The 20428-nt window shown below is 34.7% G+C and overlaps 1 protein-coding gene across 1 annotated transcript in view; it reads right to left on the bottom strand.

Moving 5' to 3' along the window:
* The window catches only part of DPY19L2 (dpy-19 like 2), a 95083-nt gene that overhangs the window by 30930 nt on the left and 43725 nt on the right, over positions 1-20428 (bottom strand). Inside the window, exons 10-15 of the mRNA XM_015065059.3 lie at positions 19446-19523; positions 18536-18622; positions 11846-11905; positions 6594-6674; positions 4308-4409; positions 3150-3221 (exon numbers count right to left, since the gene is read on the bottom strand). Coding sequence (XP_014920545.2) covers positions 3150-3221; positions 4308-4409; positions 6594-6674; positions 11846-11905; positions 18536-18622; positions 19446-19523 — 480 coding nt within the window. The remainder of the gene's footprint in view (positions 1-3149; positions 3222-4307; positions 4410-6593; positions 6675-11845; positions 11906-18535; positions 18623-19445; positions 19524-20428) is intronic.

The following is a 20428-nucleotide window of genomic DNA, read 5'->3' as shown; positions in this document are numbered from 1 at the left end:
AAGGATTGTTGGAGTAAATCTTTTTTTTTTTTTTTTTTAACGTTTTATTTATTTTTGAGACAGGGAGAGACAGAGCATGAACAGGGGAGGGTCAGAAAGAGGGAGACACAGAATCTGAAATGGGCTCCAGGCTCTGGGCTCTGGGCTGTCAGCACAGAGCCCGACGTGGGGCTCGAACTCACAGACCGCGAGATCATGACCTGAGCCGAAGTCGGCCACTTAACCGACTGAGCCACCCAGGCGCCCCGGAGTAAATCTTTTTTAAAAAAATGTTTATTCATTTTTGAGAGAGAGAGGGAGAGTGCACAAGGGGGTGGGTGGGGGAGTAGGGACAGGGAGGGCAGAGAGAGAGGGGGACAGAGGATCCAAAGTGGGCTCCTTACAGCAGAAGAGCCCAATGCAGGGTTCAAACTCATGAACCATGAGACCACGACCTGAGCCAAAGTCTGCCGCTTAACCGACTGAGCTCCCCAGGCACCCCCGCTGTTGAGATAAATCTTTAAGGTCCATTTCAACATTAAAATTCTAAGCCCTTACATGTGGACAACTCTTTACTAGAGTTTAAGTTTGTATTTTACTGGGAGGGAGGTGGGCTGAAAGTGGGGAATTAGTTTCTATAAAGGAGGCTGCTTCTCCCACGTACTTTCAGAGAGGATCTTAACCTTCCACGCAAAGTGGGAAACTCTCCCCCACCCCTACCCACCTCCCTCCATGCTCCACACACTGCAGTCCATACTCCTGCTTCACTGAAACTCCAGATTATTATAAAATTATTATGGCATATCTGCTTCCCTGATCTCAGCCACGAGTGAGCACTGGGAAGGCCAGTGAGCACCTCTGACAATGTACCACAAGATGCTGAGGGAGGGAGGAGAGCAGGAGGAGTGAAGGGGAAGGTGGGGGCTAAATTGGGCCAAGGAGGCTTTAGCTACAATCCTATGCAACTTAAACAGTAAGACAAAAACCTTATGGGGAACTTAAAATTTTAAACTGTGAAGGATATGCGCTTTACAACTTAGAAATAAACAATGAAAAAAAATAGAGTGAAATTTGAACTCTAATTTAAAATTAAATCTAAGTTTAGAATCTTTAACTTCTCTCATTTGTTCAAGAACATTTTTTATGGATGAATGTTTCAAGTGACATAAATGAGATTCTAGTCACTTAGGCAAGCACGAAGCCTATTTGGTGGTATAGTTGATAGAATATATGCACTTAGGGGAGTTTAAGATTCTGTAGTGTCACAGAAAAATCATACTATATATGCCTTCTTTCTTTCTTCCAGAAGTGACTTCACACAAGTGAAAATGTAAATTTAGATCAGAAATATCCTTGAGGTGAAAAAGAAACCACAATGGGACAAATAAAGATGAGAGGTTTACCTGGAGGCAGAAAGGAGTTAAGCTGCAGAGATGGGTGTGTGTGTGTGTGTGTGTGTGTGTGTGTGTGTGTGTGTGTGTGAGAGAGAGAGAGAGAGAGAGAGAGAGAGAGAGAAAGAGAGAGAGAGAGAGAAAGAGACAAAGAGAGAGAAAGAAAGAGAGAGAGAACATGCTAATGCACATGCATTTGAGCTGTGGTATGTCTGGGGGTGAGTACTATGTTTATGAGTCTTGGATCTTAATTTTAAAAAATAGTAATAGTAGATCTAGCTCTCATCTTCTCGGATGCCAGCTGTCTCTTCACTGAAGAGTTAATTCCTGCATTACCCCTTTAAGTGTAGCCTTGGAAGAATACCACCGTTTGCCATGATGGAATGGAAACAGGCTAGTGGAGAGCTAGGCAGAGCCCAGGGGACACTGCTCTAGTTTACCCATTCCTTCTCATTACCTCTAGCCTCTTTCCAAGTGGTCCCTAGGGAACTGGGTCAAGGGAGAAACAACAGAGATCAAGGTAGAGACAGAGGCTTCTCATAAATTGTTCACATTTTACATGAAAACACGGGAATGAGAAAATGTGGGAACTGCAACCACACACACAAGGTATGCACCGTGACTTTACACATAGAAAACTAGTTGGATCAGGGCCACCCCTGGTATGGTGGCAGAGAGATGCTCCTGCTATCTATTTAAAAGTCTATGATAAATACATACTTGAAAGGGCGGGCCTACGCCGGCCGACTCCATCTTGTTCTGTGTCCTTCACCTTGACCACACCTCCTCCCCTTGAGTAACCTCCCCCTCACCTGCCTAACAGGACTCGGACCCTTCCCCAGGACCCTTCCCCAGCCAATCGGCTGAGGCCATAGCCATTACCTCACCAACTGCCCCTAGGCCCCAATAAAACCTTTGTCTTTTTGAAACTCTCTCTTCTCTCCCCGGTATCTCACCACTGCGTCCTCGGTGCAGGTAGGGGATTGAGCTGGAGCTAGCAAGAATAAAGGCTCCTTTGCTTTTACATCAGACTTGGCTCCCTGGTGGTCTTTTGGGATCACGAATTCTGGGCATTAACAATACTGACTTAAGACGACTTGTAAACAGTATCATAAAGATGGTTCAAAATTGCAAAAAACTAAGACCCAGGTTCTTTAGGGTTTCAGATATACCACTTCAAGACCAAGAAAATCTGTCACAGGTATTTTAGAATATTATTTCTTCTATCATTAATAATGTTTTCTTTTGTTGGGAAAACAGTGAACACACAATGACTTTTTAAAGAATGTGTGTAGAATTTCTTCTGTGAAGGTCTTAAAGCGGATTAAGACTTCCTTGAATGTGCTTTATATTTAAAAGCTACCAAACTGTCATCTTCCTTTCACAGCACCTATAACAATTGTAATTCTTTAGTTATTGTGTGATTATTTGCTTAATGCCCCACCCCGCACCCACACCCACCAAGAATGTAAGTTCCAAGATAGAAGCAGGCCTGTTTTATTTGTTCTAGTGGACTGACAATGTGAATATAGTTCATGGTACATAGTAGGTAACTGACAAATTTCTTTTGAAAGAATAAATAAGAATATCTCTTCTAATGAGGCTTTCTAAAACCCACATAATACTAGATAAAGATCTGAGTAAGAAATCTGTTTTATGGGGGAAGGGTTCATCCTAAAAATAAGATGGAATTCTGATAAGATGGAAATCTGAACTACAATTCTATTATAGCCCTTATCTTGAACCCAAAAGCAAATGATAACAAATTTTTAAATATACCTTTTTAAAGATAAAATAAGTAATCAACATAACAACTGGAAGCAATAATGTCTTTGTGTATCTCAATGGAGTCTGAAATAAAGCAAATTGTTCAAAAGTCATTTATTAAATTTTATATTAAGTGAGTAAAAACTTACGTCACAATGAAATTTCATAAAGGTAAAAATGTTTTTGCCGTTAATATTATGTATATTTATCAACCTTCATCTTCTAATACAAGAATGAAAATTATAAAAAGTTATACAAATGTACCAAAGGTTTTAACGGTAAAAACTATTAAAACAAAAATTAGCTATATATTATTTTTCTCCTTCTTTTGGTTTTATCTTTCCTTTATTTATATAATATTAATTTTTAAATTTTGTGTTTACTGATCCCCAGGCCCTATATTATCATTTCCTGGGTTGCAAAGTTCCATTATTTTCACTGGTGAAACTAGAGCGAACAAGGAAGAAAGTCAGCCTACATACTTACTGTAAATATGAATAAGTACTGAAATGACATTAGCAGCTAAATAATTCTCATGACCCATTAATGTGGTCAGAGTGATTTACCATGTCACTAAATTAAATACTTTCTTGAAGGCAGAAGCCAAGCCATTTTCCTCTTTGCAGCCAACAGCCTCACAGATAATTAGTGCTCATAATAGTTTTTGAGTAAATGTATGACTGGTTGGATAGATAAGAGAATAATGTATGATTAATAGTATATCTTTCTCGGCACCATTTTGTTAAAGATTTTTATAATATTTGATGTATTAAATGAAACATAACTAAAGTTTTTAAAAACCAAAACAAGAACTTAGATTTATTTTTCGTGAGTGGTCCCATACTTCTAAGTGACATACACTATTAAAAGTAATTGAACTGTACTAATAGTAATTCACTGTGGATCAAATAGTATGGTAGGCACTCTTCCTGGATTATCTCATTCAACCATCATCAAGAACTCTTTAAGATAGGGGTCACTGTTTACTCATTTTACACATAAAAAAAACCGGTAAGGAATGCTTATGATTAGTAAAAATTATAGTAAAAAAATGATAAAGTTGGTTGTCTCTGAATAAAAAATTTGAGCTTCAGACTAAAAGGAAAACTTAAGAGCAAAAGACCATCATACCTGTAGAGAAGGAAAAAAAACAAAGAAAACTGTTCATACCGCTTTTTCCATGAAGTCAAATTCAGGAGCACAGGTGTAAATTAAGGTATCAAAATCTGTATACCTTAAGATTCTGGCTGCTATAAGGTCACTCAGGCGAATCTGGGAAGAAAATAAAGTAAAAGAAATTAAAATTACACTAATAATTATGGTCAATAATAACTGATTTGTTGTAATATTAACAAAGTCTACAGAGCAGATAAATCCAAGGTACATGGACGGCCCTCAAAGAAAACAAACAAAAAATTCAGTGAACAATACATTATTATATACTGAATTATGAAGAAAACTGAAAACAAAGAGAAATATCAAAAGAATGAAAAGCAGAAAGAGGTCAGAAAAAATAAGCAGACATGATAATATAAAGAGTGAGTTAAGATCAACAATAGCTGGGCAGAAACCACCATGTAGTTAATCATGAGATTTTATAATCATTTCTCAAGAAGAAAACAGTCTCACATTAACCCTTTTTACCACACAGTGAAAAACATGAATAAATTTCCTATGTGTTGTCATTTTCACAAAGTTGCATACACTGATTACAATTTTTGGTGTTTCTTGAATTTTTCAGGCATATAGTCAAGCCATTAAACATAACAGCTATTCATCATAAGAATTATAACAACTACACACACGACTTTGATTTAGTTACTTGATCTCCAAGGCCTCTGAAATAAACATCACCAACCAAACTCAATGTAGAACTCTTATTTTCAGTTATTTATTACCCACTGTCAGTGAGACAATTGTTTTTCCACTGCATTCTCAGAAGGCCAGAAAAGAGAAAATATTTGGTATATAAACCTTAATTCAAATTATTTTACAGAAATGAAATTATTTTATATCAAGTGTAATAATTATCTGTGGTTTTCATTTATTTATGGTTCCCCCTATCTACCAGTAGCAAGGATAATTTAGAATTGACTTCATTTTTCTAATTTTGACTGGGCATGATGACTAATAATTTAACTAAACCACTTTCATTGCAAGTCTTTCGCACAAGTGTCACACACACGAAGCAACTTAAGAGTACGGGGGGGGGGGGGATAGGTGTGTATGTGTAAGATTTGTAATGAGTTGGGTGACAACGTGGAGCAAGGCAGAAAAGAAACCCATAGACCAACTTAACAAATAGATGACTTAGGAGGCCTCAATAAAGTTCACCATAAAATGTTTAGCCCTACAGAATAAAAAGGAAAAGAAAAAAGGAGTATATCAGACATACCAGAGAACAGCAGCAACAAATAAACCTAATAAATCACCATACAGAGCTACCAATAAATGGCAGATAAATCCATATACTTTGAAATTTTATTTAACTTGAACATGTATGCTAGCTCAATTCTACTGGAGAGTGATAGCACTTGACCTTTTAGAGACTAAGGACCATAATCTGTTGTTAAAGATGAAGAAATTTCAGCATTAGACAGGGTTCTAATTAGATAGTATGAGATGAAGTACGTTTCAGAGTAGGTTACTGTGTGATTTGCTCATGTATGCTCATATCCAAACAGAAAGTAAGAATCAAAAGTAAGTTTCTGCATTGTTTTCTGTCCCTTAAACTGATTAGCTAAGTAGGGACTTAAGCTTTGACAAGGGCTATTATGTAAGACACTGGCTTTAAAACACACACACACCACACATGAGGGATAGGTCCATATATTTTCTAGAAGATGAAAAGATAGAGGATTTTTAACATTTACCACTTTCCTTTTACATAACAAGAAAAGCTTTAAAAATATCAAGTCATATCTTAATTTTAGTCTATTAACTATACATAAATAAAACTACATTAAGATTTTGACTATTATATTTCAAAGCTGAGTACAGACTGCTCATATGTTAACATTTTCAATAAATGAGTAACTTATTATTTAAATAAATGAGGTTATTTGTTTAGGAGTTTATTTTTTAAGTAATCTCCATACGCAACATGGGGCTTGAACCCACAACCCCAACATCAAGAGTCACATGCTCTACTGACTGAGCTAGCCAGGTGCCCCAATTCGTATTTTAATGAAATATAAACACATAACTACTTAAGATATTATTCTTTTTTTTTTTTCTGGATGGCTAGGTTAGCATTCATTGATAGTTTTTTCTTAGTGGGTTGAAAAGATCACTTAACTGTAGGGTTTTATTACTGAGTCTGCCAATAACTAACTCCAGGACCTTGAAAAGGCACTTACTCTCTATAAACTAAAGAGGTAAAAATAGATGGTTTTAAAGTTTTCATCCAGCTACATATTCATAGGAAGTTTTATGCTTTAACTAGAAAGTACTTACATGATCAGAAACACCTAACATTTTAGATGTCAGAAATTTCAAAATAATTGTTCCACACAACCAGGCAAAGCCTTGAATCAGCTAGAAAGTAAGTGAAAGAAAGAAAGAGACAGAAGTCAGGCACTAAAAATCGTAAGTTACCCAGCTACAAAATTCAATCATATCCACAAGCGGTATGGGAAATTTTAATCATGGTATGGAAAACTATATTAGTGATGTGGTCTAAAAAAAGGTTGCTCCTTTAGAAAATTATGTTTAAAGGCAAGAATTGAAACAGATGACATTGGTATAAACTACATAACAACACTAGAGTTCTACAAATTCTAAAAGAGTATTTTTCAAGTTATTTATTGTCAATTTCTGTGAAGAAAGGAGTTATATGTTTGGCTCCAAATATTATTTCCTAGCAGAAAAGTCCTTTTTTCAAAAATAGGATTAAATTATAAAATATTCTTCTACCACTCTTTTGGAAATAGAATTATATGAGTCCTTCCTCAAGAAAGGAAAATTTCAAAACTTAAGCTTTCATTTTAAAGAGAGAAATAGAAACTAAAACTCACGTGGGGGTTTCTGTCGTTTTGTTTATTTTTTGGCTAACCTTGATTAGAAAAAGCACAGATGTGGACTTCTAGGTAGCCTGAGGAAAATTATAGCAGACTAAATCCAAATCTCTCCACACTCATCCAACAAGTAGGACAATGCAATCACAAATATAAAAAACAGGTAACAGTACAAACTTCAAATTACCTGTAAATAGAAAGAAACAACATATACAGCAAACTTAAACCTCAAGTTCCTGATCTAAGCCTTTGCAGAGAATGAGGGGAGTCTCAAAATCATGCAGAAGAGGAGAGAGGGAGGTGAGGAGTCCTAAAATGAACTGAAATAACCGGAGGGAGAGAAAGTCCACCTTACATGTGAGAAGAGCCAGGAGACTGGAGAATGAGCTACAGAGCGGGGACTTAAAGGGCTCAGTATGAGAAGAACTGACCTCAGAAAGGCATTACTTCTGGAAAGAGAGGAAGGGAAAAGAAAGAGAGAAACCCTCTGAAGAATGTGTGGATAAGGAAATAAGGAAGAAAGGTTAATCAAGTATCCAGAAAAATAAATAAGGACCAAACAAAAGACAATCACTACTGTCACTGAAAGATGAAGGAAGGAAGTTAGTAATTGATAAAACCAGATTTTGTTACATTGACAAAAGGCTGCACCTGGATTAGAAAATACCTGCTCTGAACACAAACTAATTAGATGAAAGATGTCTATATTATCTATAATAGAGCTTCTATAAGAAGGTAACAAAACTGAGAGTCAAACATTTCAGCTGCTGATATCCATTCAAATGAATGATAAAAATCTTACAAAGCAGAAAAAACTACAGTGCAGAATTAAACGCTGAATTAAGTAAGCTCAAATAAGCATTCAGAGACATAATTTTTTTAAAACTAAGAACATAAATGGACAAAACCAGAAAAAAATTGAGAGTACTTATTAAATATAGAAAAAGAAATGGAAGAAAAGAGGGAAACCATTGAAAAATGAAGACAATCTCAAGGTAACTAAAGGAGCAGAGATTTAAATAAAAATTCAAAAAAAGCACTGAAGACCGTAAAAAAAAAACCACCCACAAAAGAATAAAAATGAGATTAAACAAGGAAATAAAAGAATCATAGAAAGTAGTAGAAACAGAAGACAGGCAACATGTTTGTAATTGGAGTCCCTGAAAAAGAAAAACTGAGCAATGAATTCACACTAGTATTCAAACTACAATCCAAGAAAACTTCCTAGAAATAAAAGACCTGGACTTACATGTGGAAAGGACCCACCAGGAATTGGGAAAATTGACCAGTATGGTAAACTACCTCGAGACATAGCCTAGTAAAACTTAAAAAGGAAGAAAAGTCCGTAACAGTTCTCAGCACATAACTTAGAAGGGCAAGAAAATTTGGCTTGCACCATGCATATTAAAAGAAACATAAAAGCAATAAAACGGTGTAGAAGCATTTTCAAGACACTCAAGAAAGTCGGAACCAAGAACTTTATATCTAGTCCATCTGTCATTCAGGTATAAAGATTACAGAAAAACAGTTTCAAGTATGCAATAATTGAGGGAACAACTTTCCTGAATATAGGAAGTTAAAAATGAAAGAGAAATGTGTAATGAAATATGTAGAGAAATTGTAAATACAAAAAATAATATAACATTTACAACATAAATAAAACTCTTCAAATTCTCACAAAGCGGTGTTTGACCTGTGCTATACAAAGATGTACTGAAACAGATTAAAAAACGTGACAATGAAACAGCGGCAAAAATGTACCAAAGCTAATAAGAAACTAAAGCTTATAATCCTGTCATCACTAAGTTTCACACCAAAAAGCATTAGATATAGAAATTATTTTGACACTAAAAGACACAATTCATGAAGAAAATATAATTAAGTATGAATATCTATGTATTGCAACCATCCTTATAAAACAGAAGTTACTGGATCTTCAAGGAGAAACAAAAACACACTAATTAATATTAAAAGACTTAAATACACTTTTTCAATACAAGAGAGGTCAGTGGGCAAATAATACATAAAGATATAAAAGACCAAAACATTTAAAAATAAATTTCGTGGATAAATTTATCAAAATATGTCTTGCTAATAAAGGATACACCTTCATCAAGCACACATAAAATATTCACAAAAAAATGATCATCCATTAGGTCACAGAGAAAGCACCCAGTAGGTCCACAAACTAAAAATGTCTTCTATCATCGTGATGTAATAAAACTAGAAATTAATAACAAAGTTAGAAGAAAAAAAGGTCCTTCCCTCCTGGAAATTAACAAACTTACTATTAAAACAGGTCTTAAGTGAAAGAGAAACAAAAATTTATTTTTCAAATATGATAATGAAAACTACATATTAGGAATGAAGAAAGTCATGTAAAACAATGATCAGAAGAAAATCCATGGCCTCAAAAACTCATATCAATAAAAATGAGAGAAAAAATAAATTAATTAAAATTTGATTCAAACATCTAGATAAATAATAAGCCAAGAGGAAACACATGAAAAGAAAAACACAAGAATAGTATATTACGTTTACTCCTTTATGTATCCATTTTCTTTTTCTTTCTTTTTTTTTTTTTTTTTTTTTAATTTCTTCCTGATGTTCTAAGATTCCTTCTGGTCATTTAGTTTCTGCCTCAAGAACTTCCATTTACTATTCTTTAAGGGTTGCTCTGCTAGCAACAAATTCTCTTAGTTTTCCTTCATCTGAGAATGTCTTTTATTTCCCCTACACTCCTAAAAGACACTATCCCTGGACATTTAATTTGCAGTTGACAATTCTTTCAGCATTTGACAAATGTTACGCCATCTCCTTCTGGCCCCATAGTTTCAGGCTAATGTAATCTGAATCAGTTTTGCCCTATAGGCAACATGTCATTTCTCTCTGCCTGCTTTTCAGATTTTTTGTCTTTAGTTTTCAGAAATTTAATTATGATGTGTCTTGGCATGGATATTGTTGGGCTTATCCTACTGGGGATTCACTCCATTTCTTGACTCTGTAGATTCATGTCTTTTACCAAATTTGGAAAGTCTTCAGCCATTACATATTCAAAATTTTTCAGCCCCACTCTCTTTTACCTCTCCTTGTGGAATTTCAATGATACAAATATTAGATGTATGTATGCATATGTATCTATATCGGTCTAGAAGTATGGGTCTAGAAGCAAGGAAACAGTGTAGCAATGAGAACACTCAGCATTCAGACCTTGGCTTCTAAATACCATATGGAGTAAGATATGCAATATAATCTTTATTCCACAGGTATGAAAGAATTACTTGGAATAGTAAAACGCCAAGTTTTTTTGGGAGGAAGGGGGTTGCAAGAAAAAGTGTTAGTTAACAAAATATCTTTGCTTTTCCTTTTTGCCTTTTATGGGGAAAAAGCCATAAAAGGCCAGAATATCCTTTGTATTGTTTAGATAACTAAAATTTATTTCTCCCCTTTGCAAAAGACTGACATCAATTCTGTCAGCTTTAAAAAATAAATGTTTTGAACATTAATTATATCTCAACTTTTTTCTCCTTAGATGTTTGTTTCTTTGAATTCTTGACTTGAAAGCTTAATTTTTACTCTTTCCAGTCTAAAACTGAAAAGAAGAGAATAAATCTCAGTACAGCTTTGGCAGAATTTCCTAAATGTCCATGGATGCTATTCTGTTTGTTGCCATTTTTCAACAGTTTGTAATAGAAATTTTGACTTTGAGTTCAGTTATTAAATGAAGATCTTTGAGTTTTCCATCAATTTCCTGGCTTCATCTTGGAAAAAACTGCTAATTTTTGTGAACTAGAAAAATCATATATTAGAAGAGTCATATCATCCACTAATTCAAGTGCACAAATATTTCTGTATTTTCACCATTAGAGAAAGCCTTCAGTAGCGAGTGACTGGCAACTCAATACACTTTGTCCTTTTGCATTCTGAGTAGAAATCTACCTTATCTTACCATAACTTCTCCAGCTTTCCCCTATTAATATATCATATGTAATCACATAGTTCTTCAATATGGCAGGTTTTACTTTTTCATAGGTGTACATCTACATCAAAGATCAAGAGATAAAAAAGGAGTGTCACCTGTCCAATATTACGAGAATTAGTAATTGTAGTGTCTACCCAACAGCATACTGAGTTTACTTGGAAACAAAACACACAAACATAGAATTAACGTGGGCCATCCATTTGCATGTGTGGGAAGAAGTCAAAAGAAGATTAGGTGGTGTCTGAGTTGATATAAGAAGGGGCTGGGAGACTGTAGGGAAAATGTGACAGGGACAAAAATAATAGTCTAACATGGGAAGCAGAAGAACAGATAGATGATAGACAGATGTAGAGAAAAGAAAAACAGAAAGTAGGGGCAGGACTACAGGCTGAGTTATTTTGAAGAGAAGGTTAGTAAATTTAAAGGGAGAAACTCAAGGCAAAAAATTTTTTTTTACAAAGCAAGGCAGTAAGGGTATATATAGCAGGGTGAAAAGTAAAGGAAGGGAGGCGTGAGAGTGGTACTGAAATACATGAACTCGTTTCTGACAATGACTTGTAGATGTCACTAAGGACTATTTCTTGCCCCATATTAGTAGGTATTTATAAGATTTATTGACTATAAGTCATTCGAGTTTTAAAGTATACTGTCTGTATTCAGTTTATAGAAATAAAAAGTTCGAAGAAATGGTAAAAAATGTTGAATCTTACCCAAAAGTTGAGTTCAGACACTCCCAATCTTTGAATTTGATTTCTCTTTAGAATTATCACCTAAAATGCACATGATATAAAATTAAACAATTAAATAAAATTGACATTTTATATGACTGATACATTTTAAAAATTACCCAGCCACCCCCTTCCATCTTGGCTATCACCAGTCATTTTCCTTCTTAATTGTTGATTTTTCAAAATTTGGACATGGCAGATTTCCTTTTAGTGACAGCTCAATGCTTTATGTACCAGCAAGTTGCTTCTAGAAGCAAGTTAATTCCTCACTGAATTAGCTGTGATGCCTTGTGCAGGTTACTCCTCTGAGGGTGTGGGTTGTTTGTGGGAGGTGTGTCCATGCAAGGATATATGTTAAGTCGCCCAGCAAAATTAGTGGTCTAAAATAACATGAAAATCCTTCCTCCCCAAATTCCTAAATAAAATATTTTTAAATTTTTAAAAAATGGCTAACTGGGCATGCTTGGGTGGCTCAGTCATTTAAGCATCTGACTTTGGCTCAGGTCATGATCTCACGGTTTGTGAGTGTGAGCCTCGCATTAGGCTGTCTGCTGTCAGCACAGAGCCTGATTAGGATCCTCTGTCTTCTCTCTCTCTCTCCTTCTCCCCATTTGCATGCTTTCTCTCACTCCTTCTGTCTCAAACAAACAGTTAAGAGGTACCTGGGGGTGGGAAGCACACAGTTGTGGAAAAACAGATGCTGGTAGAACTGGAAATTTATTTAGATGAAGGGGACTAAGGAGAAGTGCTCTAGAGTGACTGTGGGTGCTGGACGCCAGGCACTGTGCTGTGTGGGTTGAATATTGTAGTGGGATGAAATAAAAATAAAAACAAAATATTAAAAACATACCTAACTGAACTTATAAGAAAGAAAATGAGTTTTCCAGATGCCAGAGAAAGCAGATGACTTTAAAAAACAAACATGTAGGAGAAAACTTAGGGTAGTCTTCAAGAAGGACTGCAGAATAAAGTTGCAACAATGGGCTTACATCAAAAGAAGAAAAGGCCTGGGGCTATGGAAGGTAAGAAATTGGACTTGAGACATGTATAAAGCTGGGGTCCTCAAAAATCATACCCTTCAGTGTTATCAACTAAATGTTTATGTCCCCCACCAAATGCATGTGCTGAAACCCTAATCCTCACTCTGACGTAACAGATGAAACCTTTGGGAGGTAATTAGACCATGATGGCAGAGCCCTCATGAATGGGACTAGTGCTACTATTTTTTAAAAATTTTTTTACATTTATTTATTTTTGATAAACAGAGTGAGACAAAGTGTGAGCGGGGAAGGGGCAGAGAGAGAGGGAGACACAGAATCCGAAGCAGGCTCCAGGCTCCGAGCAAACGGTCAGCAAAGGGCCTGATGTGGGGCTTGAACCCACAAACTGTGAGATCATGACCTGAGCCGAAGTCAGACGCTCAACCAACTGAGCCACCCAGGTGCCCCGGGACTAGTGCTTTTATAAGAAGAGACATGGGAGAGATGCCTGTCTCTTGACCATGTGAGAATATAGTGAAGGCATCTGTAAATCAAGAAGAGAGCCCACACCAAGAAACAAATTGGCTGATATCTTGGACTTCCTAGCCTCTAGAACTGTGAAAAATAAATTTCTGTCTATAGTATTTTTACTATAGCAACCCAAACTGACAAAGATACTCAAGGACTAGGAATACTCCTCCTGCCATTGCTACAAGCTCACAAGGTATTTGAGTTTGGGGTGAAAAAGTTTGGGGTATTTGAGTTTGGAAGAAAAAGCTTCCTATAAGAAACCGAAATCTTAGGCCTGTGTGTTACTTAGATTTGGAGTAGGATTTTGCAGCATCTAGTTAGCTCAAGGTGAGCCAGGATTCCTGAGCTTCCAACAACAGAAAATATAAATGGACCAAATTATACACTGCAACCTGTTTGTAAGTGCAAAATATAGGAAACAACCTAGATGCCCAGACATTGGACAGTATTTGAATTATCTACGGAACATACCCAGTGTAGTACTATGAAACTATATAAAGAATGAAGAAGATCTCTATGACATTATATGGAATTGTATCCAGGATAGGTTGTTGCATGATATATACAATAGGCTGATAAACCAAAGTGAAGAAGACTATCTAAGTATTCTACCTTTCATGTAAGTAAGAGGAGATATGATAAATAAATATACATATATATATAAAATATTTATTAGTGTAAAAAAGAAAAAACAACTAAATGGGAAAACCAGAAAACCAATGAGATATCTTACAGGAAAGGCAGGACCAAGGTGAAAAGAAAACTGGAGAGAAAAGGTAGAGGGAATGAGAGGGAGTGACATTTTCTGAGTACAACTTTTTATATATTTCTTATTCTTAGAAACATGATAATATTTCACCCCCAAAATAAAGTAAGTAATTAAAATCAATCGGGATGGAACTACTGCTTCTGGTCAAGTTGATATAACAGGAATCACACATACTCTCCCATCTGAAATAACTAAACTCAAGCAAAATAGATTATAAGAGACTACTGTGAACAGTTAGATAGTAACAAATTGATTACATAGAAGACACACATTCCTAGAAGCAAACAATCTACCAAGACAGAATCATACAGAAACAGAAACTCTAAGCATACCTATAATTAGTAAGAATATTGAACAAATAATCAAAAACCTCACAACAAAGAAAAAAATCAAAGACCAGATGGCTTTATTGATGAATCCTACCAAACATTTAAAGAAAAATTAATGTCAATTCTTCTCAAACTGTTTCAAAAACTGCAGAGGAGGGACACTTCCAAACATATTTCTTAAGGCCAGCATGACCCTGATACCAAAGCCAGGCAAGGACACTGAGAAAACTGACAGACCAATATCCCTGATGAACACAAATGGAAAAATTCTTAACAAAATACAAGCAAACCACATTTAACAGCACACATTAAGAGGACCATTCACCATGATTAAATGAGATCTTGCAATGCTAGGATGGTTAAACATATGCAAATCAGTTAATGTAACATGCTACATTAACAGAATGAGGGATTAAAAATCACAAGATCATCTCAATAGATGTAGGGAAAGCACTTGAAAAAAATTAGTGTCCTATCATGATAAAAACTCTCAACAAACTAGGAATAGAGGGAGATTACCTCAACACAATAAAGGCAATATTTGAAAATCCCACAGCTAACATCATACTGAGTGGTGAAAAACTGTAAGCTTTTACTTTAACATCAGGAAGAAGGCAAGGTTGCCAACTTTCACCATTTCTATTCAACATAGTACTGGAAGTCCTAGCTACAGCAATTAAGCAAGAAAAGGAAATAAAAGGCATAAAAAATTGGAAAGGAAGATGTAAAACGATCTCTGTTTGCAGATGATGTGATTTTCTACATAGAAAACACACACACACTTGGAATAAATAAATTCTGCAAAGAAGCACAACACACAATCAATATGCAAAAATATGTTTTGTATTTCTACACACTAAAATGAAAACTCTGAAAAGGAAATTAAGAAAATAATCCCATTTGTAATTGTAATAGCCTCTGGAAAAAAGTATTAAGAATAAACTCAAACAGGTAAAAGACTTAATACATTGAAAACTACAAAACATTGCTGAAAGAAACTAAAGACACAAATTGAAAGATAGTATTTATCTTATTTCACAGAGCATGATGCCCCCAAAGTCCAACAATGTGGTTAAAAATGGCAGGGGGGCACCTGGGTGGCTCAGTCGGTTAAGTGTCCAACTCTTGATTTCAGCTCAGGACACGATCTCACATTAGGTCATGATCTTATGGGTTCACGAGATCAAGCCCCACAAGGGCTCTATGCTGAGAGCACAGAGCCTGCCTGGGATTCTCTCTCTCCTTCTCTGCCCCTCCCCTACACGTACACATTCTCTCTCTCTTTCTCTCAAAATAAATAAATATTTTTAAAAATGTCAGGAAAACCTTACATATTTACCTTTAGCTACTATTGCATGTGCCCTTCATTTGTGTAGAGCCAGACTGACATCTAATATATCATTTCTTCCATGTGAAGGACCCCCTTCAACATTTATTTTAGTGAAAATGTGCTGGTCATAAAGTCTTTGTGTTCATTTTGAAGGATATATTTGCTGGGTATATAATTACAAATTCCCAATGTTTTTTTTTTTCTTTAAGTATTTTATAAAGATGTTGCTTGACTATCTTACTGCTTGCATTATTTTTCTTATGAAAAATCTTTTGACATCCTTACCCTCTGTTCTTCTACATTTAATAGGTCTTATTTCTCTGGCTGTTCTTAAGATTTTCTCTTTATCACTAAATTTGAGCAATTTGATTATCATGTGCCTTATTTAGCTTTCTCTCAGTTTCTTGTACTGAGATTCAACAAGATTTTTTGTATCTCAGTTGGTAATTTTCATCAAATTGGAAAAGTTTTGGCCATTATTTCTTCAAATATTTTTCTACCTCCTCCCAACTTCCCTCCTTTGGACATGTACTTTATTTTCCTATATGAACTGTAAGTGAGGGACTGATATATCACCATTTTGCAATCCCTATTTAATTAGTGGATCTGGTACTAAGCATTGATGGCTGCCGCCATAAAAAGAGAGGCACCAGATATTATGTGCCTCCTGCTAAAAAAACAATACTATGGACTTGCCAAAGGAATCAAATCTGAACCTGTCCAAGTTTTAGACCTAATTATTAATATACAGTTGACCCTGAAACAACACAGGTTTGAACTGCATGTGTCAACTTAAATTTTTTTGGTAAGTACAGTACAGTACTGTAAATGTATTCTCTCTTCCTATGATTTCCTTAATAACATTTTCTTTCCTCTAGAGCTTACTTTAAGAATACAGTACATAAGACACATAACATACAAAATACGTGTTAATTGACTACTTATGTTATCAGCAAGGCTTCCAGTCAACATTAGTTACCAGTAGTTAAGTTTTTGGGGAATCAAAATTATATGTGGATTTTTAATTGCATGGGGATTTAACATCCCTAGTCCTTGCACTGTTCGAGGATAAACTGTATTATAAATAAAGAAGGCAAAGGAAGATGTAAAATCACCCAATGAGGATTCAAAGAGCAAAACCTAGACCACAGCACCTTCCTGTGCTGCGTTCAATGACCTGAATTCTTAACAAATAAATTTCTTGGAAACAAAACAAGGAAGATATATAGAAAAGCTGTAGGTAAAAATAGAAAATTAATTGATGAAACTATAAATGAAAGCTAGGAGTAATTACCATAATCAAGACAGCTATTCCTGCTTTAGAGCAGTGCAAGGGAGTTATAATTGGGCAGGACACACAGAGGGCTTCGAGAATGGTTAGACAAGTTCTAATTTTGACTTGACGGCAGCTTAAGTTACTTTGTCAAATAACAGTTCATTAATCAGTATTTATCACTACTAGTCAGTACTAAGTACGTAAAACATTTGTTTTACGTAGTTTTCTACACGTGTGCTATATTTCAAAACAAAATGCTTTCGTAAAAAGGGGTAGATGATTACAAGTACTTAACTTGTAAAGTAATACAAGTAAAAATACTTTTTTTTTACAATATTTTACTTGTATATTTGACAATATTTTACAAGTATATTTTACAATTTTTTACTTGTGTATTTTACAAGTAAAAATACTTTACTTGTAAAGTAATTTACTTGTCAGTAATACTGACAAAATTTGACAAAATGCTGAAAGGTTTTTGGGGAGAGAGAAAAAGTAGGGATTACTTATTTGGGGGGAAAAAGAGGCTGGGGACCAAAATATTAAAATATAGGGGAAATCCCAAGAGCCCATCTATGTACCATATGTGGAAAAGTGCCACATTTTGGTATTACTGTGGTTCGTATCATTTCTAATCATTACAAAAAGAGAATACCCCAATAACATTCCAGTGGAGGAAAACACTCCATGCTCTGGCTCATGAATATTAGAAGTGTGACTCTAAAGTAATAAAACGAATTTACTGAACCACCCTTCCAAATACATAATCCAAATGAGTGTTATCCCATGAAAGTAAGTCACATGCATTATTCTCATCATGTTGCCATTGCTTAAAACAGTCTGAAACTCCTCTTTCTAAACTGCCTTCAGAGATAAATTTTTTTCCAGAGATAATTTATGGTGCAAGAAAATCAGTCTAATTACTTTATTGTCACACCATATTTTGATCAAGATCTATATTACCCAAGATCTAATCACCCACCTTGTTCACAAGACTTTGGTCATTTCCAAAAATTAAATCCACCCTTGAAAGATGAAGATTTGCCACCATTGAGGATATTCAAAAGAATGTGCCACCATCTGTGTCTGTGTAGGCATTTCAGAGGAGTTCAAAAATGCTTTGGGCAACGGCAGTGTCACTGCAATAACTAGTGTACTAAACTGACATAGAAAGAAATAACTAATTTTTATCATAGATGGCATATTTTTAAAGTAAGTCTTATTAGCTTATGATTGTTTTTAAAATATTTACTTGGGCATTGCCTTAAAGAGGTAAATTTTGGATTGTATTCATTTTTCAAGGATAAGATAGACAGAAAGCATTATTTGGGAAACAGTTTTTCATGTGAGCAATAATTCGGAAAGGGCACTATTTATTCTCCTAAGCTTATATCACATGGGTAAACCTACTATTTGACAGGTAAAAACAAATCTTCAGGAGCTTAGCAAACACTTACCCATGTCATTAACAAAGATGATGAATAATAAGAAGATAAATACATTGGATTTCCAAACATCAACACAAAACAAAGGAGAACTGAAATCTGAAAATTGAGGAAAAGAAACATCTGTTTTATTGTGACTAGATAAACAGCATGATGCATACTTTGTCTACAGGCATAGTCACTTCTAATACAAATGTTATATGCATAAATAAGATTGATAAATACATAAGTAGATCTTGGTCAAATGATAATAGAATTTCAACACACTGATAGGTTTTAAATATTTTCAACACCATAAATTATATACAGGAGAATTTCATTTTATTTCTCTATTTGCTACTTGCTATAAAGAAAACAGAAAAAACACTATTGTTTCTATTGATTCAATGATGGAATAATATAGTAAGAAAGACTATAGTAAGAATATAGAAAGAATATAGTAAGAAAGTAAGTATTAATTTTCTACTCTTATTTTTGTTGGACTACTTGAAGATTTCCATAACTAACAAGGCCATATTTTATTTTCTTAGCTGAAGTATATATATATACGTATTTAGAAAGTAAGATTTTAAAAATGCAAAAACATAAAATTTACAGGGTCATATTAATGCAAAGTGCTAAAAATCTCAGATCTCAGGGAGAAAAGGCAGTTTCAAAAGTAATGATAATAATAAATAAAACATTAAAAATGTTTAAAGTTTCACAGAACATAAAATATCTATAGTCTAGTTGATAGAGTGTAATCTATCTGATGTTATAGATGTAGATATATAATAGTATAATCTTTCCTTCTGGATAATATCAACATCATATACATTAAATACTACTTGGAGGAGGTACCCCCATAAAATAGAGTCAGTTCTGTTTTATCAACCCTGAAATCTTATTTTAATATTTGACTTATAAATGTTAAAAATATTACCATGTTCATATAAATGATCTTCTGAAATTTGTTTGGCTCAATGTACCCCACAACATACATGGGAAATAATGAAGCTATCTGAAATAAAAATAGCAAAAAAGCAGAAGTGAAACCAAGCAGAAAACAAACACTTCACTACCTATAAGTAAATATAAGAGTTTATTTCCAATAATGATAATCAAAATAATTTGAACCAACACTAAGAACTAGAATAGCTAGAAAAAATATTTCAAAACCTGTATGAAAGCCACACATCATTAACAAAGCAAAAAAGAATTAGGAAGTTAAAACTAGAGAAGAGATGGAAACCTAGTGATGAGTGTGACATTTTGGGTTGCTTTTATCCCAGACGTAGCTGCCAATTCCAACAGAAGCAGATTCTAATAGAGGTAGTTAAAAGATCTCAATGGACTCAGTACTCAGGGGACACAAAGAACGAGATCCTCACTAAGTCCCCAAGCTTTGCTTTGGGATATAAGAGAGAAGCAGAAGTCAAGCAGCCCTCAGAAAGATGGAAGTCCACCTTTGAATCAGCTCATTCTCTCATTGTATGAGGGTGACTGAAGATTGGTAGTGCCTTTATCTGCCTAGTGAACAAATTTCAATCTTCTCTGGAAGAAGTTAATATCAACCTAGTCCCAAAGTAACTCTGTGATTGTTCATGTACAATATCCAATACCACATCAAAACCAACCAGATATAGGAGATATCTATTATCACTAGGATAACAGAAACAGATATATAAAGAATCTACTTTATGGGTCAGTGAACTTTTTACGTAAAAAGCAGCTAGTAAATGTGTTATGCTTTGTGGGCCATGTACAGTCTCTGTTGTATATTCTTCGTCTATTTTTTTTTCTTTAATGACACTTTAAAAATGTAAAAACCACTCAGCTTGTAAACTACTCAAAAACATGTCTGGCATCATCAGAAATAGATTTTCTTTTTGATATGTGGAAGGAAATAACAGATAAAATTGAGAC

The sequence above is a fragment of the Acinonyx jubatus genome, chromosome A2 (assembly GCF_027475565.1).
Source record: "Acinonyx jubatus isolate Ajub_Pintada_27869175 chromosome A2, VMU_Ajub_asm_v1.0, whole genome shotgun sequence".
Classification (NCBI taxonomy): domain Eukaryota; kingdom Metazoa; phylum Chordata; class Mammalia; order Carnivora; family Felidae; genus Acinonyx; species Acinonyx jubatus.
The sequence above is the reverse complement of the archived record's forward strand: the minus strand, read 5'-3'. Positions and strand labels throughout refer to the sequence as shown.